This window comes from Lygodium microphyllum, chromosome 13, assembly GCF_053477565.2.
Source record: "Lygodium microphyllum isolate KBCC chromosome 13, Lygodium_microphyllum_v1.1.10, whole genome shotgun sequence".
NCBI lineage: Eukaryota > Viridiplantae > Streptophyta > Polypodiopsida > Schizaeales > Lygodiaceae > Lygodium > Lygodium microphyllum.
This window is the reverse complement of record NC_141147.1, coordinates 131,110,782-131,134,486: the sequence shown is the minus strand read 5'-3', so window position 1 is coordinate 131,134,486 and position 23,705 is coordinate 131,110,782. Positions and strand designations below refer to the sequence as shown.

General features: G+C 38.9%; 1 protein-coding gene across 1 annotated transcript in view; it reads left to right on the top strand.

Annotated features, from left to right (window-relative positions):
* LOC148027218 (PROTEIN TARGETING TO STARCH (PTST)) overlaps positions 1–21,559 on the top strand; it is a 36,255-nt gene extending 14,696 nt beyond the window's left edge. Inside the window, exons 6-9 of the mRNA XM_087690404.1 lie at positions 35–140; positions 235–323; positions 20,923–21,035; positions 21,147–21,559. Of these exons, the coding sequence (XP_087546530.1) occupies positions 35–140; positions 235–323; positions 20,923–21,035; positions 21,147–21,249 (411 nt within the window). The 3' untranslated portion in view covers positions 21,250–21,559. The remainder of the gene's footprint in view (positions 1–34; positions 141–234; positions 324–20,922; positions 21,036–21,146) is intronic.
* Positions 21,560–23,705: the final 2,146 nt, after the last annotated feature.

Here is a 23,705-nt window from a genome sequence, read left to right as displayed (position 1 = left end):
TAATTAGTTTATGCCTCTCTTTGGATCTTGTTAGGCCTTGGTAGCCTTGGCTCAGGAAGCTGCAAGTGAGGGAGCTAAACTGGGAACAAGAAAGATCAATGGGAAATATATTCAGTCTCATCTTGCTGTCAGATTAGAAGGTGAAGATTGTTATGAACTTACTATTTAAAGCATAATTCATTCCATTTACTGGATATTTTGATCCCTGTAGTTTGTCTGTTTATTTTTTGACAGAGTTGCATGAGCGCTTACTTCTGCAAGTGAAAGATATAGATGCAGTACGTTACCGTGATGTACAGCTCGTGTGGTATGGTATGGCAGAGGTAAATTACAAGCTTGTACAGCACGAAATTGAAATGATGACAGTTAGAAGGTTTTTGTGGTCAAATGTCCAAATTGAGCTGGAAAATCTCATGTTCTCTCACTTCCTTAACAAGCTGGTGAAAAAGTGATAACTAGAAAAACACGAACAATTTGTTTTGTAAGAATGATGAATAGAAAAACTGTCTTCTAGCCCCTACCTTTAACATCATTTATAGCTGGGGCATGGGGTAGATACTTGAGCCTTGTGTTTGCTGTTATTAAAAAAGAGCCAAATTTTTACCTTAGGGCTTTTGAAGTGTGATACACCAGATGTTGGAAGAGAGGGAGAGAGACAGAGTGGAGCGGAAGATGAGTCTCAACTCATTGTTGTTGTTCTTCCATTATTCTTCCATCATGCAAACTGAAATAGACTTATACACATAGGTATGACTAACCAAGACTAATTGTGGTTAAGTCACCGACTACACCGACTTATTGAATGTCACACACGTGTATAGCTGTATTTAGCTAATGTTAGTCACACACATAAAGATAGACTGATTGAAGAGTAACGGGAGCTTGATATTCTAACACTCCCCCTCAAGCTTAAACCATCTGATAAACTCCAAGTAGCTATCTGAAGTATATGAACTTTTCTTTACCAAGTGACTTGGTAAATATGTCTGCTACTTGGTCTTCAGTCTTCACATGAATCAAGTCAATCTTTTTCTCTGATGAAGTGGTAGTGAATCTCAATATGTTTGGACCTAGCATGGTAGATAGGATTGCTAGCTAATATAACACTGCTGAGGTTATCACAATGTAATCTCACTCTGCTTCCCAGCTGTATTCCCAAGTCTTTCAGCAGTTTCATCAACCAAATTGCTTCGCAAGCCGCTAAGGCAGCTCCTATGTACTCAGCTTCTGTACTCGACAATGCAATAGTAGGCTGTTTCTTACTCTACCAACTCATCATATTGTTGCCCAATCAAAATGCATAACCACTAGTTGACCTCCTGTCATAGGCACAACCAGCCCAATTAGCATCAGTAAACCTTGTCAAGTCAAGGGATTTTCCATATGCATAAAACAGCCCATAATTTGTAGTACCCTTCATATATCTCATGATCCTCCTGACTGCATCTCTAAACGTGGTTTGCGAGGCTTCTGCATGAATTGACTAATCAGTCCCACTGCATAACATAAGTCAGGACGGGTAATAGTCAAGTATATCAAGCTGCTCACCATCTGTCGATACATCGTCACATTCTCTATGTCATTCCTAACATCAATTTGTAGCTTGACATTCTGATCAAGAGGTCTCCATAGGCTTGCATTCAGCCATATCATACTTTTGTAACATGTCATGAGTATACTGCTTCTATAGCAACCATATACCTTGAGGCATAGAGACTACCTCAATCCCAAGGAAATACTTTAGTTCACCAAGGTCTTTGACTCTAAATTCAGGCTGTAAACATGATTTAATTTTAGCAATGCCCTCTTCATCATCTCTAGTGATGATAAGATCATCTACACAAACTACTAGAAATACATATCCACGATCTGTCTTCTTCATGAACAGACTGTGATCTGCATCACCCAATCTAAATCCATGTTGCTGTAAATAATTGCTGATCCGAGCATTCGATGCTCTAGGTGTCTGTTTCAGTCCATATAAAGCCTTTTTCAGCTTACATACATGTGTAGGAAAGTCTGGGTGAACATAGCCTTCAGGCTGCTCTATATATACTTCCTCAACCAAATCATTGTTCAAGAAAACATTCTTGACGTTCATTTGCCATAATTTTCAGCCTTTACATGCTGCCAAAGCAATGACAGTTCTGACTGTTGCCATTTTAGCCATTGGACTGAAAGTCTCCTCATAGTCAATGTCATATTGCTATGCATACCCTTTTGCAACCAGCCTGGCCTTATGGCGTTCTAACGAACCATCTGACTTACACTTAACCTTGCACACCCATTTGCAGCCAATGGGGACTTTGCCTTCAGGCAACTCAACCAATTCCCATGTCTCATTTTCAGCCAGGGCTGCATATTTCTCATCCATGACAACACACCAGTTATCATTTGTAACTGTATCATCAAACTTTGTAGGTTCTTTGTAACTTGTCATACTAGCCATATATGCATAATGGCGGGCTGAATAACCAGTGTATGTAAACCTGCCAACTGGTTTTTTGACTCTCTAAGATCTCCGTAACTGTGGCTCACTCTAAGCTTGCCTCTCATGAGGCGGTACATAACGACTCTGCCTTGCTCCAGGCGTCATAATAGACGGAATGCCCAACTTACTATCCAAACTGTTGCTGTTAGATGACTCATAACCTACTGTGAGTGGACCTGTCACATCCTCAAGTATATTTTCTTTTTCCTTATTCAATCTTACCCTCACTGACATATCCGTGTCAGTGGACGTAGGAGTACGACTCTGCAAGCGTCCTGATCAAGGACTTATTATAGGTGACCCATCACCTGTAGGACAACTCATAGATGTACTCACTATAGGTGTATTTTCAACATTACTAGTGCTAGTTGATCCATCAGTAGCCACGGCAACAGGATTACCATACCACGATGCCAGCTCATAAAAAACATCTTTGCTGATCAATGTCTCATGTGTAGACGGTACATAACACTTGTAAGCTTTCCGGTCTTGTGCATAACCAAGGAACACACTCTTGACAACTTTAGGATCCAATTTTTTCCTCTTTTCATTAGGAACATGCACATATGCAATTCTGTGAAATACCTTCAAGTGTGAAATGTCAGGCTTATGACCATACAACCTCTCATATGGAGTTACATCATGAATCCCTGCTGTAGGGGTTCTATTCAGCACATAGACATCAGTCACTACTGCTTCAACCCAATAACCATTTGGCAAACTCTTCTCATTCAGCATAGCTCTTGCCGATTCCATAAGTACCCTATTTTTCCTTTCTGTTACACCATTTTGCTGCGGTGTATAGCTGCAAGTTAGCTGTCTTCTGATCCCATGTTTAGCAAGGTACCTGTCAAAGTAATTAGAGACATATTCTCCACCTCCATCTCATCTAAGACATGAAATTTTACAGCTCAACTCATTTTCAGCATGCTTCTTGAAGTCCTTGAATGCATCAAACACATCATCCTTATGTTTCAGTATGTAAAGCCAAGTATACCTGCTGAAATAATCAATGAAGGATACATAGTAACGAGTATCACCAAACAAAGCATTATGAGATGGACCCTATACATCTGAATGTACCAACTGCAAGGGTCGTGAGCTATTCCATACATGTCTCATAAATGGAAGCCATGCTTGTGTTCCAAACTGACATGCATCACATACATGTCCAAAGTCATGATACTTGAACTTAGGTAGTCCAAGCACAATCTCCTTCTGCCATATAGATTTCAACTTTTGTACATTCACATGGCCAATCCGCTTATGCCATATGTCAACATCCTGTATAGCACCATCATCATGTGCAAACATGGCTGCTTTTAATTTTAGAATTGACACATCAAGAGTAAACATTCTGCCATCTCTTCGGCCTCTAGCAATCAATTTGTAGCCATTATCATATTCTTCAACAAAGCATCCATCTCTATTAAATCTCACTTGCAGATTTTGTTTTTTCATCTATCTAATTGACAAAAGATTCTTGTTTATTGTAGATACATGTAGTACATCATATAGGCTCTTTTTATTGCCATCAAGCATCAACGGAATAATTCTTGTGTGTTGAATTTCATGTTGGGTGTCATCCCCAGTACACACATAACCATGTGAACTTGCAATCATCTTATCAAACTATTCTCCATGGGGTGTCATATGATTTGAAGCCCCTGAATCAATGTACCATCTCTCATCTCAGTTCTACCTAGATACATTCTTAGATACATGTTGCATGGCAAACAATTTGTCAACCTGCTCGTTATGAGCACCGCTAGAAGATGTATAGTGCCCATGTTGTTTTCTCTTTGTCTTCATATCTCCTTGCTTCTTGTAACAATCCTTTGCAATGTATCCATATCTATTGTAGTAATGACAGTCCTTATCTCTGTTTGACTGATCATTTGACTGCCATGAACCAGATGCACCACCTTTACCATGGGGTGATCTCCCCCTGCCTCTAAAGCCACCAGATCCACGTTGGCCCTGTATAATGTGCCATGTTAGGCATTCTACTGATGTTGTCCATAAGTGTTTCGAGTGTCTCCTCGACCTTCAAAAGAGCCACGGCCTTTGTCGCCTTTGCCATACTGGCTAGAGTAAAGACCAATGTCTCTGCTTTGAGATGTACTAGAATTTGTATTCAGCTTAAGCTTAACTTCCTCATGCAGCAGCAAAGCAATCAGCTCATCCCAATTAGGGGATTCAGCTCTCACAGAAATAGACGTATTTTATACTCTTTGCTAAGTCCATTCAATGTCACTGCAATCATATTATCCTCAGACACTGAAGATCCAATGGTGGCAAGCTGATCCGCTATGTTCTTGATCTCTGTAGTGTAGACCTGAATGCTTTTGTCATTCTTAGACATGTTATTGAACTGTTGCTTTAGCTGAATTTTTCTTGCATGTGTTACATTTCCATAATTCTTCATGAGTATGTCCCATGCATCCTTTGGGGAACTATATCTAGTAATCGGTATAACCATAGTATTTGATATACATAAGGAAAACCAATGTAACACCTTGCATGCTCTCTCAGTCCATAGCTTATAAGCCCTTTTCTGATCATTTGTCAAATTCCTTTCATGTATTTCAGGTTCAACCTCATCACTTGTACATAAGTCCCAATAACCTCTGCCAACCCGAAAATTCTTCATACGGAACTTCCATAAAGCAAAATTTTTGTCCAACTTTTCTCCCACAATTTGAGTGATATTGTCAGTGCCTTGAGCATTTGCCATAGTTGCAACTTAGGTGTTCAGTGTATACAATCTGTAAGTATTTGACTCTTTTTCCTATAGTTCAGGACCGGTTTCTTGCTATTCAGGACAGTTTTCCTGACAACCTGCTTGCTATAAACTGTATTCCAACAATGAAAAAACATAGTCAATCAAGCATAAACCAAGCTTAAATCAGTTCAATACATTTTATGGTAGTGGCAAAACATCCCATCAACAAACTATGTCCATACAAGTATTAATGTTTGTACTATATTCAAGTAGGAATGCCAAATACAACCAGCCCACTGCTATAACTAGTAGTATTTTCTTTGTTAAAACAAGAGTATTCAGACCTCAAAACAGTCCCAAAACATCTCATTCAGTTGCACATGTATGTCAAGTGAAGGTGATAGGTATCCTTCCTGCAGACAATAACCAGTCAATACCCTAGTATAACTAGCAACAAATCAGTCCAAATTTTGGACTTTCCGCACTCACAATATCCCAAAAAGCATCTACCACTCAAGTGGTATGATCCAAGCATTTGTCAGTAGCAAATAAGCATCACAGATACTTCAACCCTGTAGGTATATTGTTTCCAAATTTAAGACAGCAACTGGTTCATTGTTTCTAGCCTGCAAATAAGATCCAAAAGTAAGCATTTAACACTCCAATATCATGCTCAAATGCATGATAATAAGGGCATACACATTATTAGGATGAAAGCCACCAGTGCCCTGGAATCACTTGTTGTTTACTGTAGTAAACAGCCAGTCTGCACAGATCTGTGCTGAATATCTCAAAATTTGTGAGGAATTTGAAAAAACATTCTTCTGCAAAGTCGTAGAACATGTTGAAACGGTCAGGTTGCGTGGGCCGTTTCTCCAAAAACCATTTCTATGGCAAGATATAGCTTCTGCAAAAAAACGGGCTGTAGGCACAATATCCTTTGATGACATTTTCTTCAGATTTGATGTCTTGACGTCAAATGGCCACTGCCAAGCCTTTAGGCTTTAGACATTCAAGCTTTGATACCATGTTGGAAGAGAGGAAGAGAGTCAGAGTGGAGCGGAAGATGAGTCTCATCTCATTGTTGTTCTCCTTTCATTATTCTTCCATCATACAAACTAAAAGAGACTTACATACATAGGTATGACTAACCAAGACTAATTGTGGTTAAGTCACTGACTACACCGACTTATTGAATATCACACACGTGTACAACTGTATCTAGCTAATGTCGGTCACATACATAAAGATAGACTGACTAAAGAGTGACGGGAGCTTGATATTCTAACACCTTTGAGCAGCCCTTGTGGAGATTGATCTGAATCATCACTAACAAAGTGGCATACCGTAAAGTGAATTTCTTAAGTGGAGGCAAACTAAAACCTTAGCTTGGAAAGACGGTGGCAGACAAACCAGAGATGGGAGATCATTAACAACAAAGTGGCAATTGGTGCCTATATGACAATTAGCTTGGTTTACATAGCATTGTCTTACTGACATCTCTTTATTGTTGCTCGCACATCCAGTTTGTGTTCAACTCATCCATGCCACCCTTTGCTTCTGCTTCTTGTTATTCTAACATGAGCAGCTTGGACCCCCTTTGAACATTTAATATCAAGAGACCAATGAAGAAGTGATGGATTCAGTCTTATGCTAAGCTAGAGACATAAAGCTTTTGAAAGTTTCGCCCTAGAACACTAATAAAGTGTGAAGATATGCTAGGGTTTGCAAAGAAAATGAAGTGTGTTTATGAATTCAACTAACACACTGTGAACTTTGACAAAAATGCAAAAGAAGAAGAAATTGAAGAATGAATGAATGGTACGATAAATGAATGATGAAGGGAAGAGATACAATGGAGGGTGTTTTAAAGAGTGATATCCTTCGAGAACAGATCTCAAGTGCAGCAAAAGTTTTTAAACTGACCTTTGGTAAACCAAAGGGCCGTAGACCTTAAACTTGCAAGCACTTAATCTTAAGAACTGAAATTCAGCAACCATAAAGCAAATAATGTGTGGAGATAGAGTGGTCCTACACTAGAACACAAAGAAGGATTGGCCCCAAAGCTTGGCATCTCCTGCGGTATTTCTTTATCATTACTGAATTGTTGATACATCTATTTGGAGAGCTTTCTCTCCAGATCTCCAAAATCAGGCTTCAAAAGGCGAATTCAATACAATTGCTGAATGAATCTGCAGTGTTCAAGCAGCTATCTCCAACTGCTCTCACCAACCAAGACCAAAAATGGCAGAGTTGAGAATATCCACCATGAATCCACAAAGGCACAAGAACAATCTGCTTAAACACATGATCTTGCTAGATTCTCCTTCTCCCTCTACACTACCACAAGGCCTGAACTAGACAAGATCTTCACCTTCTACACACCCAACTCTTTGGCCTTTGCATAGAATATCACAATCTTGCCTAGATCCTCCACTATCAGTGTAGAAGGAAACTCTCCAACAAGATCTATTGTGACAGATCTCTCTTGTATGCCACAAATCACAGCAAGAATGAAAGATGGCTTCGGGAAAGACAGGAAAAAACGATGAAACCTCTAAGCACGAGTGATTCTTCTCCTCCCAACCACGCCTAGATAAGTGCTGGCACCCCTCTCTCGTTTCCTCTGCCAGCCGTCCTTTTTTCTTGAGTCCTACTATTCTTGGACTCTCTTACTCTCTAGGCTTCCCTTAACCCCGTTCGGGTGCCCAAGAGCCCGGACGGTCATTCTCGTGCATGTTCCCCTAGATTTACCTTAATGTCACATTAAATGTCACTTTAATGTCACATTCCATATTTGTGACCTTAACGTGACATTAAATGTCACTTTTAATGTCACATTAATGTCACATTTCCTTCCCCTTAAGAATCGGTTTCGTCCTCGAAAACGATACTTGGAAGGTCTAACTGTAAATCGGGAAACCTTTTCTTTAAAGTACTTACTCGCTCCCATGTTGAGCTTTCTTCTGAACAATCTTTCGACTTAACCAAACATTCTTGATAAATAGTATTCCTTGTTCGTCTGTTACGAACATTTAATATTTTTTCTGGTTCATGTGGATTAGATTGGTCATTGAATAGCTCCTCAATATCATCATTTAAGATTAGATTATCCAAATCACCCAGCTTCTTCCTTAATTTACTTACATGAAAAACTGGATGTATTTTACTACCAGCAGGTAGTTGGAGCTTGTAAGCCAATTCTCCCACCTTTTTAAGTATTATGAAAGGACCACAATACCTTGGTGAAAGCTTTGGACATTGTCCCTTTTTCATAGTTTTAGTTTGTTCAGGCATCTGAAGATAGACCAATTTTCCTTCTTCAAAGGAGATGTCTCTTCGGTGAGGATCTGCATATGCTCTAGCTCGATTTTGAGCTTTTTTAATATTTTCTTGAGAAAATTTTAACATACTATTCATATCCTCCAAAAAGTCTTTAGCTGCCTGAACCTTTTCCTTATGCAGTCCTACTGCAAAAGGAGCTCTGGGCTGAAACCCATACATTAACATAAATGGACTATATCCAGTGGAAGAGTGCTTGGCACTGTTATATGCAAACTCTGCTATCGGTAAATACTCTTCCCAATAAGTTTGCCTTTTACTTACATATGCCCTAAGTTTATCTTCAAGAATTTGGTTAACCCTTTCAGTTTGCCCATCTGTTTGCGGATGATCCGCCGTACTCATGCTAAGTTTAGTATCCAATTTCCTAAATACCGCCTGCCAAAAATGGCTATCAAAATTTCTATCCCGATCAGAAACTATATTTGCCGGAAGGCCATACAATCGGTATATGTTCTCTACGAACAATCTAGCCAATTCTGATGTTTTAACATCAGTTGAAGTTGGAATGAACCTAGCCATTTTGGTTAATCTATCCACAATTACCCACACAGAATCGTGCCCCTTCTGTGTTCTAGGTAAAGCAACAATAAAGTCCATGGAGATACTCTCCCATTTTCCCGAAGGAATCTCTAGTGGATGGAGAAGTCCTCCCATTTTTAATCTTTCAGCTTTATTAACCTGGCATTTATTACATTTGACCACATAGTCAAGGACGTCCTTATTCATTCCAGGCCAATAGAACTGCCTTTTAATAAGACTATAAGTCTTATTAACTCCTGGATGTCCCGCACTAGGGGTATCATGACACTCAAAGAGTATTTGGCGCCTTATTTCTGTATCTTTCGGGACACATACCCTACCCTTGTAGAGTAAATAACCATTATCAATGGTAAAATTCTTCCACTTGAATCCAGTTTGAGCAACCCCTGATGCTCCATTTCCTTGTTGAACATCCTCAGATATTTCTTCCTCAGTAGAAGCACTTTCATTTGGATCCCCATTTTTTATTGCTTCCCATATGTTAGAATATGCCGGATCAACCTGGCATTTCCCTTTTAAAGATTCAAGCAAGTTGGGAGTGAACTGAGTAAAACTCAATTCATTGATGATGGGCATTCTGCTGAGTGCATCAGCTACTATATTATACTTTCCTTTTCTATATCTTATCTCATAGTCGAACTCTTGGAGGAGTTCGGTCCATCTGGCTTTATGCCCGTGTAAATCCGGTTGATCATTAAGCCACTTAATGCTTTTATGATCCGATAAAATCAAAAGTTTGGCACCATATAAATAGTGCCTCCATTTCTTCATTGCATGTACTATTGCATATAGCTCCCTCTCATAAACAGAATAATTCTGTTTTGCACGGTCTAATTTTTTGCTTTCAAAAGCAACTGGTCGACCTTCTTGTAATAAGACCGTGTCTATTGCCTTATCACTGGCATCAGCTTCAACCACAAATGGTTTATTGGGATCCACTATTAATAGTACTAGAGCTGTAGCAATAGCTACCTTAAGTTTTTGAAAACTTTCATTTTGGTCTGTTCCCCAATTAAAACTTTTCCCTTTCCCTTTAAGTTGGTCTGTCATTGGAACAGCTATTTTGGCATAATCTCGAATGAATCTACGAAAAAATCCAGATAAACCTAGAAAGATCTGCAGCTCTTTCAGGTTCCTTGGAGGTGGCCATTCAATAATTGCCCTTACTTTTTATGGATCCATGTTGATTCCCTCTTTCGAGATAATATGCCCCAAATATTTGACCGCTTGTGCAAAGAATTCACATTTAGTTTTCTTCGCATAAAGGGAATGTGTTCTTAACAGTTGGAATACTAATTGTAAGTGTTCCAAATGTTATTCTTTTGATTTACTAAAGATCAAGATATCATCCAAAAAGACTACTACAAAATGTCTGAGATAGGGCTGTAAAACACTATTCATCAGCTTCATAAAGGTAGCTGGTGCATTAGTGAGGCCAAAAGGCATCACCAAAAAATCATAATGCCCGTATCTAGTACGAAATGCTGTCTTAGAAACATCTTGTGCCTTAATTCTTACTTGGTGATAACCTGATCTTAAATCTATCTTTGTGAAGAATTTTGCCCCTTGTAATTGATCAAAAAGATCTTCCATTCTGGGCATAGGAAATTTATTCTTCACCGTTATTTTATTAAGTGCTCTATAGTCAACACAAAGTCGCATAGAACCATTTTTTTTCTTTACCAATAAAATTGGTGAAGCCCAAGGTGAATTACTGGGTTGAATAAACCCTTTATCCAGGTAATCCTTAATTTGTCTTTCAACTTCTTGATGCTGTGTTTCACTTAACCTATACGGTGGTTTTGAAATAGGGTGTGTATCCTTATTTATATCAATTGGGTGATTTATATCACCCCTATCTGGTGGAAGGCCACATGGTAAATCAGAAGGAAACACATCTTTAAAATTATCTAACAAACTACTCAATTCATTATTAACATTCAACTCACAAACATAAGAAAATTGTTGCTTTATATTACAGAAAGTAAAAGTATTCTGTACAGGAAGAGACCATAGCATATATACCTCACAAACTTCCTTCTTTATCAGCTTCTGAACTTCAGTAGAACATAGCAAAGGATTATCAGATACTTCATGTTCACCTTGAATAACAAAAGTCTTACCATCCCTTTCAAATTCCAGTGTATTATGGTGATAACTACGTTTTAAGGATGGTTCCAATCCCCATAGCCACTCCCTCCCTAGAGCAATATCAGCTCTTTCCATGTTCATTATTTGGAAATCAAGTTTATCTTTATATCCTTGAATCTCAATTTCCAAATTGGATACCATTGTATCCCATATTTTATTGTCTTGGCCTTGCATCATACGAATAACATATTGATGCCCACTCTTTTGTTGGGGAAGTTTCAATTTTTTGACAAGTGCATAATTTATAAAATTATGTGTGGCAGAGTCATCAATCATGACTCTAACCCTTTTTCCAGCTATCAATCCATGTACTCTAAGTAAATCATGTGGCCCAAAAGTAGGTTGCCACATAGAAGTTGACATACAACACTTATGTTGTACATCCATGTGCAAGACCTCTAAAGATTTTTACTTTTCATGACCCTTTAATTCTAAGGTCTGCACTACATGGATTTGTTTTTCTTTTCCCTTGCCCTTGTTCTTATCATTTCCTTTGCTTTTCCCCTTTTTCTTTTGAGGGCAATTCCAAGCAGCATGGTTAGGGGATAGGCAATTGAAACACAACTTTTCTTTTTTGGCCTTATCAAAGTCATCAGGATTTAACTTTGGCCTCATATATGGTTTCTTTTCAAAAGGTTGTTTTTTACCCTTAAAAAATGGCATTTTCCTTTTAAATTTGCCCACAAATTTTGAGGTTTCCAATTCCTTAGACTTGGGCTCCATATCAGTGAGACTAGTGAGTGTACCTGGACGCATACTATCTTCATGAATTAATGCAAATTTAATTGCCTCTTCCAGCGTCTTAGGTAAACTCCGTTTTACTTCCTTTTTACAGGCTTTATCTAGTTCCCTAATGAATCCTTTTGTTTTTTGGAATTCATGTATTCCTTCCAATTTGAGGATTATCTCACGATATTCCTCCAGATATGTCAGCAGGGGTCGTCCCTTTTGTCTGACATAATCCCAATCTTCCCAATTTCTTTCCATTTCATTTTCAGGAAGAAATTCTTTCAAAAAGACGGATTCAAATTGAGCCCAAGTTTCAGGTATTTTATTCGCCTCCTTTAAAGTTTGCCACCACTTATATGCTTTGGGCCCCAAAGTTAAACTAGCCTCCAATGCTTGGAGATGTGGTGGGGTATTTTTTAGTTTATGTAAAGCTTCCCAGTTTTGGAGGAAATTAAAAATTGTGTCGTTATTTCTATCTTTTTCCTCCCCGTAAAATTGAGGTGGTTTCATATCCTTTAGAACTGGATTATCCCTCAATTTATGGTAAGGTTGGGGTTCCTTAGGATCTCGCATAGTCACATCTAAATCTTTCGATGAAGATGGGACATCTGAGATTTCTATCTTATTTTTATCTCTTTCCAACAATAAAGTTAATTGAGATTTTATTTCAGTGAGTGTTTGAGTTAAAAATTCCATTTGAACCCCCTGAGCTTGCACACGAGCAGTAAGATCATCAAATTGCTCTCGTGTAGCAAAAAATTCTTCCCACTGTTCTTCTTGCATTTCTGGTTCCTGGGGATCTACCATAGGGTGGTCCCCAGAACTAGAACCTTCCATTACTTTCTCTTTCCCTCTTTCTGCCATTAATACACTGGAATTGGAAAGTAAAGATAAGAAATTTGCATACAAAGTAAAGTACTTCCCTGATTTTAATGGCAGGCAGTGGCTGCTGATTTGGAAAGAAACTCGAAGAGTAAGGAACAGATTTTATGTTCCCGGACAAAGTCAGTCACGCAGAAAATGGAGCTTCTTTGCAGAACGACTAATATTCAGCTCCCTTCTTTAATAATCACGCAAACCATCAATGTCCTTTTCCTGAATTTACTTTCTGCTGAACCTGCACTTGTAATATAAATACAGTCGAGGCTGAAAAGAAGAAGTCCGAACATGCAGTCGACTGATCAAACACGTATCAGAAAAGAACTTCAACTTCAGCCCGTGAAAAGGAGAAGAATGCATGTCTTGTTGGTGTGTTCATGGAGGGGCATTCACAGACAGGCGTGGCCAAGATTCGATGGCCCACGATCAGGCTACGCGTTCACGACAGGCGTGAAAAAAAAAAATGGCTGCCCTTTCGATACGTTACGTGACCACAATTACACGTCACGTCAAATTTTTCGTGACGTGTCACATCACGTTTGACCAGTAGCTTACGGGTCCATCGACTGTTGTCGACTAAATGAATAGCGGGCACTTGACGTTTGACCAACGACTTTACGGGTCCGTCGACTGTCGACTGAACAGATTGTGGGGCACTTGAAAATCTGTCACTACCCTTTCGTTGAAGATCTCCAAGAATCCTCACGGCTCTGATACCAATGAAAGATGGCTTCGGGAAAGACAGGAAAAAACGATGAAACCTCTGAGCACAAGTGATTCTTCTCCTCCCAACAACGCCTAGATAAGTGCTGGCACCCCTCTCTCGTTTCCTCTGCCAGCCGTCCACTTTTCTTGAGTCCTACTATTCTTGGACTCTCTTACTCTCTAGGCTCCCCTTAACCCCGTTGGGGCGCCCAAGAGCCCGGACGGTCATTCTCGTGCATGTTCCCCTAGATTTACCTTAATGTCACATTAAATGTCACTTTAATGTCACATTCCATATTTGTGACCTTAATGTGACATTAAATGTCACTTTTAATGTCACAAAGAAGAACATAGATTCTGTAGGCGACCTTATAGTAGCCTTCCAACCACATGATCAGCCTCCAAATGGCATCATCCAGCTCTAGAAAGCATTGTATTAGACCAAAACAATGATCATTGGCCCAACTTTGTCATCATTTGCCCTAGGATACCTTTTATCAGCCTAAAAGCAACTTTGCCAATAGTGGACAGCTTGACCAGCACTTAGGGCAGCATGATCAGCACTAGGGAAGGTAGGACTAGTAGCAGAGGACAATGATCTACCCGGTGACAGCCACGATGATTAGTTAGAGCCTCTTGTGGTGGAAAAGCTGTGTCCTTCCACCTATTGTGCGTTTCTTTTTCTTTTCCTACATTTTACCTACTTTCCAGTTCAATAATAAAAAAATGGCAAGCATCCTCTGTTGCATCCAAGTTTGACCGAGATATGGCAGCCATACTTTGGCAGTGTGTGTGGCCTAGCGATCCACACCACATTTGACTGCTGTTACTGCCACTAGGAGTCACACTTACGTTTTCAAACATTTTCTCTGATGTATACAATGTTGACTATGGTACTCAGTGTTGCATTCAAGTATTTGTATGAGCTGTTACAACTTGAGTGTCATGATCACTCATCATAGAAGTCTCAAATCAGATATATGGCCAACCAACAGTACCTTGAATGCAGATATAGCATCACCAAGGGACTTCTAGATATTGGAGTGTATCTGTGATTAGGGAGCAGAGGTGCTATCCCCTCCTAAGCACCATACAATGCTCAAGATCTGCACTGTACTGGACATGTCTCAACCCCAACCAAGGTTGGCTCTACCTAGAATGTATCTAGGTAAAACTGCAACAACTAAGGTGGATCTGCTAAGTTACCTACTCCATCCACTTCTCATCCATCAATGAATAAATTGGAAATTTCACCATAACACCACAAAATTTTAGCTCTTACATTTTCTTTGGCACATCTCCATGGAAAGCTTTAACAAGACTCACATGGAATGCATTATGAATCTTATAATGATTCAATAGCTTCAGCCTATAAGCCGCATTACTTATCTTTTCTATCACCTGAAAAGGCACATAGTACCTAGTAACAAGTGATTTTTTCCCTTCATGTTCTTAGGCTTTGCCTTTTGAAGGGCTAGAGCATCCAATCGGGGCAAGAAAACCCAATCATCCTTATAATCTAAAGCTCTGTGGTGTCGAGTTTGCTGCTCTCTTATGCTTTTCTTGTGACTTTTGAAGAGCCCGCTTTACTTTTGTGTATGTTTCATCCATACTCTCAACATATGGGTTTGCATGAAAAATTTAATCCTTTATATATAGAATAGGTTAAACCTTCTCACCACCCTCAAATATATGAAATAGAGCCTTGCGAGTGGAACCATGATTGGTGTTGTTATAAACAAACTCCACCAGTGGAAGAAATTGCTTCCATGTGGTCTTATGCTTCGAGACATAACACTTTAGAAGATTTAGAATAGTAGATTTGCCTCTTTTGATTGTCTATCTATCCATGGTTGAAAATAAGAAGACGAATTCAAATAAGTATCTATATTTTCAAAGATCATTCTTCATTCTCTATCTGTGATGATAGACTATGGTATACTATGATCCTTGAAGATGTTACTTTTTGTGGGCTGTAGACACTAGCAAGAGGGGGAGGAAAACAACGGGCGTCTTCATCTATTGCCACATTTAACAAGCTATCATTGAGGTATACATTGTCTTTTAAATTTGTTTCTTTTATTCTTCATGAATTATAATTATATATCTCCCTATTCTCTAATATCTACCTCGATTCTCTCTTCTTCCCAAGCCTCTATCTCTCTTGATTCTTGAAAGTTAAATCTTTCAAGGCTCAACTCTCTCTTTCTCTCTCAGATATCTGAGTATTGTAATTTGTGATTGTGGGTGGGTCCCTCCAATGTGGTTCAAGTTATTACCAACAATGCATTGAATTGTTGGCACATGGGCCATTTGCTTGAGGCCGAGTTTCTCATGATTGTATAGATTCCATGCGCAAGTCATTGTTTGGACTTGCTCATGGAGGATATTGGGAAGCTTAAGTGGGTGAAGACGGTGGTCCGCAAAGCCATATCAGTTATTACCTTCTTCAGGGTAAAGATAAAGGTGCTTGTGATGTATCGCGAGCATAACACACTCAAGTTGAAGAAGTATTCCTCGACTCACTTTGCTTACATGTGGTTATTACTTGAGCGCCTTTATGAGGTGCAGTCCCAATGGAATGAGCGGGATGAGCATGAGACAAAGGAGGCCAAAGCTATGCAACGCTTGTGTCTCAGTGAGTAATTTTGTTAGAAAGTCCGTACCATTGTCATCGTTGTGACTCCCATTTATAGGGTGTTACATATGAGTAATTGCGAGGGGTCCACCATGGGTCTTCTCATTCATATCTTTAGAGCGGCATTGGCGGAGGCACGTGCTTGCAGGGTGATCATAAAAACACAGCGTACACATGTTCTAGAGATAGCAAAGAGGAGCATGAATGCATAAGCCCATCCATGGTTTTGTAGTACATCCGACCTACAAGTCACCGGTAGTTATGCATGATAGAGAGCTCCGTTCGGACTAGCTTGCTTATTTAACATGTGTGGTTCCTATGGATGACCACAATGCAGTGTCGGAGGAGCCAGGATGCCATGTAAATTATTAGAGAGGGCATGTGGCTTTTACTTTTCCCACTTGTTGGAGGAGGTCCATGGTTTTGTAGCATTGGTACATCCGGCCTACAAGTCGTCGGCAGTCATGCATGATAGAGAGCTTTGTTCAGACTAGCTTGCTTATTTGATACGTGTAGTCCTTGTGTATGACCACAATACAATGCTGGAGGAGCTAGGATGCTATGCATTTTAGAGAGGGCATGTGGCTTTTGCTTCTCCCACTTGCTGGAGGAGGGAGTCACCTATGAAGCCTTTATTTTGGTGGCAAAACTTTAGATACACTCTGGAGACCCTTCAGCCCTAGCCATGAGAGTCCTTGCTCAGGATTGCTCTTTGGGTGCATGTGAGAAATTGGAGTGCCTATTCTCTCATTCACATGAAGATTCGCAATCCGCTTAGCACATGACAATTAGAGTGGCTAGTCTATTGTTGCACTAACTTATGCATGATGAGGGCTATGATGAGTATGGATTGTCCAAAGTAGATAAACATTTAACTATAAAATTTAAAATTTGTTGTTTTAAACTTTAAAGGTTATACTTTATAATTTAGACTTTAGTATTTACAATCTTATGTGCATTGTGTAGATGAATGTTGATACATTTAAGTTGATGGGCGACACTCTTCTGGGTGTACATCGGGAGGTGGACGAGGAGGAGATGATCTTTGCGGAGCTCTATAGAGAGCTTATAGTAGCAGATACTCGTGACACTTGCAGTTAGCGTGCTCGTGGCGAGGAGTTCGAGTAGGTGGTAGTAGGGGCATGGTCATTCAGTGTCCTCCGACATTGAGGAGGGGTGGTTCAAGTGGCTTGCAGACATGTAAGGCGGGGCTCTAGTAGCTCACATCTCGTGTTTCATGATGACATCCCGGCCTTGCCTACACAGTTGATGCCTAGCAAGCCATCATTTGATAATGATGGTAACCTCATCAGTGAGGATGAGTATGAGAGTGTCTCATCATCCGATGCTGAGGAGTTATCTTCAGACTCTCTCGATGAGCACTTAGATGGTTTTGATGATGATGATAGTGATGCCTAATCATAGATTCATCTCTCTTTTTTGTATCTACTATCATTGTATCCACATGCCACTATGACACATCATCCATGGACCATGTATGTACTAGACTCTAGTTGTATTGCATGTTGCATGTAGCCCATGTGACCACAATTGCCACCCTCATGTACTCATCTTATTTTGTAATGAAATTGTTATTTCCACTTTAAACATGTGTTGTATCATTTAATGATTTATGGTTTTTAAAAACAATCATGTTAAAATTTTTGTGTACTAATATCGTATCGTACCTTATAAAATCATAAGGTATCATTTAGTACCGTATTTTATTGTACCGTACCAAATTGTACCTTTTGTATTTGATAACTATGAGAAAGCTCTCTCTAAGAGTATAATGCTCATGATGTTGACCATTGGATAAAAGATCATAGACTCTAGCAAAGTTCTCATCCTATGCATACTGTGTCTTTATCTCATCTAACTTAGAATGATATGCTATAGATACTGCCAAAACTTGTGGTTTGCTGGACAATGCCTCAGACACAACATTCTTTTTACCCTTTATGTGTCTTATTTGAAAGTGAAACATGGATAAAAAGTTGGCCCATTACATATGCTTCTCAGACAACTTAGTTTGAGTAAGGAAATATTGCAGAGTTTGATGGTTTTTTTGTACAACCAAATCAGCCCCTAGTAGGTAGTGTTTCCATGTAGAAAAAGCATGAATTACAGCAAGTAACTCTCTTATAAACTTGCAAATTTTTCTTAGCACCTTGTAAAGTTCTACTCTCATACGCCGCAAGATGGCCTTCCTACATTAGAATTAATGTTGTTTCGACATGCATGGATCCAAAGTATTCTTTCTTTCAGCTTATTGAATGCTGCAATTTCCTTAATAGCCCATGTGAATGGAACTCCCTTCTTTTGCAGTGCATAAAGGGCAGAAACAATTTCAGCAAAGTGGCATATGAACCTTCTATATTACGACTACAGCCCCAAAAAGCTGCGTACATCATGCAAGGTTCTCAAACGAGGCTAGCTGTGTATGGCTTCCACTTTTGCAAGATCCATTCTAACACCATCTTTTGAGACAATATGCCCTAAGAAGTGAACCTTTGACACGAAGAATTCACTCTTTTTTGCATTAATAAACAGCTTGCGTTTTCCTAGTTCAAAAAAATTAGTCAAATGCATTTGATGTTTTGCCTCATACTTTGAGTAGACTATGATGTCATCAAAGAATATGCCAATGAAAGACCTGTAGAGTTGAAAAATTCAATCCATCATGCGATTAAATGTTGTAGGTGTCATCAAAGAATATGCCAATGAAAGACCTGTAGAGTCGAAAAATTTAATCCATCATGCAATTAAATGTTGCATGTGCATTTGTAAGCCCAAATGGCATGATCAAGGATTCATATCCCAAAAGTGGTCCAAAAAGCTTTTGTGTGCACATCTTTTGGCCTTATGCGTATTTGGTGATCCCCACTTTTAAGGTCTATCTTGCTTAAGATTGCACTTTCCTCTAACCGATCAAGGATATAATCAATCGGTAGTATAGAGAATCTATTTTTGATAGTGGCGTTGTTCATGGTGCGGTAATTAATACACATTCACCATGAACTATCCTTTTTCTCCACAAGGAGTAGAAGTGAGCAAAAAGGTGATGAATTGGGTTGAATCAATCCTTTTTCCAACAACTCGTTAACTTCACTCATTATTTCCTATTTTTGGGCAACACTTAACTCTATAGGGTGGCCTATTCGTAGGAATACTACGAGGCACTAGGTCAATAGAATGATCCTTTGGCCTTTCATGTGGTAATTCTCTAGGTAAGGAGTTAAAAAAATAGTATTGGAATTCATTTAAGAATTGTGTCTTCTAATCATTCAGCATTGAAACATTAGACTTAGCATCATCTTTACTAACAACTTTTCCAAAGACCAAGTGTGTAGAAGAATGATTTTTCATTATTGAAGAAATTCTTGAAGGAGACACAAGAGGAATTGACTCTCCCTTTAACTCTACATGAAGAACAAACATGTTGCCATCCTTTGTGAAGTAGCGATTTTTATGTTATATACACCAAGCATTTCTTTGCAACATACAATGCTTTTTTTCAGTAGATTTCTTAGCACTAGCAAATGACCTTTCGCCTTGTTTGCCTTTTTGAAAGAATGACTTAGATTGATTTTCAACCTATTGAGCTTTTTTTGAGGATTTAAACTTGTAGCCCATAAAATTGGTCTTGTTACTTCTATTGCGATCACTGCTCACAATTTGCACATGACGATCTGAATGAATGTGAGATCAGTGAACCTCTTTCTGGCTTAGAAGGTGCCGGACTTGGCTATGGCACACCAGTCAACCGTTAGTGCCTGGAAAAGTATTGAACTTTCGCAGCTACTTGTCAACAATCTCATGCTTAGATCAGCAAGAGGATTATTCATTTGTTTGGTCTTTTCTGGGCAATAATCAGGAGATGATGAATCAAGCTAGTGAACATTGATAGCAAATCTGATCTACTCCAACATATTGATCATACTTAATCTTTTACATATTGAATGGTAAGTGATGTGCTCACAATGCTGTTAATAGAGTGAAGCTTGAAAAATTTTCGAAGTGACATTGAAGCAGTTCCCCTAACAGCAACAAGACATGCTTTTCAACAATATTTTGCTCCTCATCGCATTACTACACCTTTGCTTGCAAAACATTGATAAAAATGCAAGCCATTATAGCTCCAATTAATATGGCATTGGCCATAATGTATGAAATCCATCAACAAAAAAAACCAGAAATAAAAACAATTAAACTTAAAATATCAAAAAATGACAAAGTCATTTAAGTACAACAATGTCAAGTGACTTAATTCTTCAAGTCCCACCCTACGTAGCCAAGGGGGCTATTGAAAGTTGTCCTTCTGAGACTATCCATGTATGTTCAACCCAAAGAGGGATGTAGTGCAACTTGGAGAGCTATCGATTTCTGGTGTAGGGTCAGTTATCTGACACCATAGCCAAAAATTGATATTCTTAAATAAGAAAAGCTATCTAGTTTATCTGCAGTTTGAGACCCATGTATGTGGTCTAGATCTTTTACTGAAATGATGAATAATCTAATGTATATTGTTTTTGGCATTTGTCAACTAACAAAACCATACTGTCAGGCATGAAACTGACATAAGAACTCCCCTTGGTAAAATGATTTGCTATGGTTTCTTCATCTGCCCGTCCTTATTCTTATTTTCCAAATGGTTAGTTTCATGGCATGCTTGTAAGTGTAACTTCAGTAGGGAATGTCATGTGGATGTTCACATAGGCGGTTCAAGTCATGGGCTCCTTTGATGGCTGGACACAAGGTGAGCAGATGTCTCCTGAAGACACGGGATCTTTCACCAAATTCTCAACCACATTGAAGCTTCGTCCTGGACAGTAAGAAGTCTCATTTGGGTCCTTGCAAAAGAGATCCTTATTTGTGCCTCTGTTCTCAAATGTCTTTATAACTGTATATCCACTCTGAAGATGTTCATGTCTATCATTCAGGTATGAGATAAAGTTTCAGGTGGATGGTGAATGGCATCTCTCACCGGAGTTGCCTATGATTGGTGAAGGAATGACTGTAAATAATCTATTGGTGGTAGAGTGAAGAATTATTTTCATGTGAGAAGTATTTCATTGTAATGTTAAAAGTAAGAGTCTTTTTGAATGAGATACAGGGCAACAAGAGTGTGCCCGTGCCCTCTCTTTTCTGGGTTGCAAGACAATTCCCAGTTCGGAAGGGATGCCCTGTATTTCGAGTCTCCCAACTTGAGTCAATCTGGTCAGCTTAGGTTAGGACTTGCCTTCTTTGTGCCAACTTTGTCTACATTGAAAAGCTATAATATCCATGCTAATAATTCAATAGATTGTATGTTATTTAGTGGGATGGGTAATTCATTGAATTGTAACTTTTTTCATTTCTCAAGTAGCTACTTGGAACAAATGATTGGCCTTCTCTCCCTCTCTCTCTCTCTCAAAAACACTCACATTCACACACATGCGGGTGTATGTATGTAGGTATGTGTGTGTGTGTGGGGTGTGCCCTTTAAGGCATCCTCTGATCGCTTTTACCATGTTAAACCTACTCCTCTAAACCACGAGTGAGAATGTGACCTCCATACGAATAAATATAAAAGAGAAGATAGGTGTCTAAGTAAAAAGAGACTTTTCACAAATTGTTTTATTATCTTTATGGGGTAGAATGATTAGTAGAAGAGTTTTGAAATTTTGAAATTTGAGTTTACCAAGGTTTACGTCTTGAATTATTACCTTTATGTTGATAGAATAAGTATTGAAAGAGTGTCCTAGTTTTCACGTTAAAGTTCCCTAAGTTCCCTAAGGTTCGTACCATGTTTAAACTACTCTCTTAAAATGTGTGATATTTCCACAAACATGTACAAAAATAGAAAAGAAGATAGGATGTGTTTGAATGAAATGAGATTTTCCACTAACCATTTTATTACCTTTTTGAGGGTAGAGGGTTTAGCAGAAGAGTGTTTAGATTTTCAAATTTAAGTCCAAGGTTCAAATCTTGGATTTGTGGGCATCTTCAGATTTTTTGGAGCACATTAGAACTACTATCGTTCACTCAAGAATGATGTTGTAAAGATAAGGAGTGTAAAATGGTCATATGTAAAGCTATCATGTGAATCTTGGTATCGAACAAGATAGCACCACCTAAGCACTTTGGCATGGTAACATGTTACAAAGAGGCATATACTTGATCCAAACAATTTCCTTGCTTTTTCCATAGCACAAAATAATTATTGTGATGACTTTTGTGTCCAAGGAAGCAAATGTAAGAAGTAGAAGATCATATTTATGATCATTGTTTGTGCAATTGAATCACATATCTGGAGGTTGGCCTTGAGATTTGCAATGCGTAAACTTGTCATGAATGTATGAGGGGATATATCCACCTCGATTGGATGACCCAAGTGTTTAGTGATTTCACCTCAAGAAACAAACCAACCTTTCCAACCCCAAATAATGTAGGTCTCTCTTTGTATTGTCAATGATGTTGGATTTTTGTGCATTCATCTTGAGGCCCAATGCCACAACAAACAATCTCCAAATGGCCATTGCTCTATTCGAAATTGATTTCTTAGCCTTGAGAAACATAAGTGGATCATTTGCAAGGGATTGTTCCAAAAGCTTAGCCCCATTGAGAAAAGCCAAACAAACAATTTTACCATCAATCATTAGCTTCTCCAATAGGGAGAATACTAGATGAGTCACCAAGGCAAGTCAATAACTTATCTAGTAGGGAGAATGACAGATGAGTTAGCAACACAAATAGTGAAGGACTAAGGAGGAATTCTTGTTGAAGGGATTGGGTGAGAGCAATCTCTTTGTAGAGCTTGAGAGGAAGGAATCTTTAATAGCATTCGAAGTGCAGCTCCATAATAGAAATTGTCTCTACTATTGTAGAGCTTGAGAGGAAGGAACTTTTAGTAGCATTCGAAGTATTGCGATCTTCCAATGAGGTGACATTTGGCATGTTGCTCAAACTTGTCGACAAAGTCAAGCTAGTGGGTCCTTAGGCTTATTGAGAGTTCATTTGGCAAGCCATCTCACCCAACACTCTTTCTACATAGAAGATGAGATGGAATCTCCCCATCTTTGTAAGTGATATCTACCTCAATGAAATCTCCCCTTTGGGCTTCACTTGGTCATGCACCATATTCATAATAAAATAGTGAATAGCATGATGAACATCGGTGAGAGCTTTCTACGAATGTAACAAAGTTTTATAATAATCCAGGCACGTATGAATTATAGTTTGAGGCTTGATAGCCATAGCCCCTTGAGTATTCTCTCTCTCTCTCTCTCTCTCTCTCTCTCTCTCTCTCTCTCTCTCTCTCTCTCTCTCTCTCTCTCTCTCTCTCTCTCATGTATGCATCTCGTGTGCACTAATCATGCATCAATGACCTCAAATACTTGCCTTGTCATGTATAATGTAGCATATGAGCTTTATTTTTTTTGACTACAATCTTCGTCTTGTTGTGTGTTCCTTTTTTTATTTCTTCTCTCTTTACTTTTAACTTGTGATTTTCACCAAGA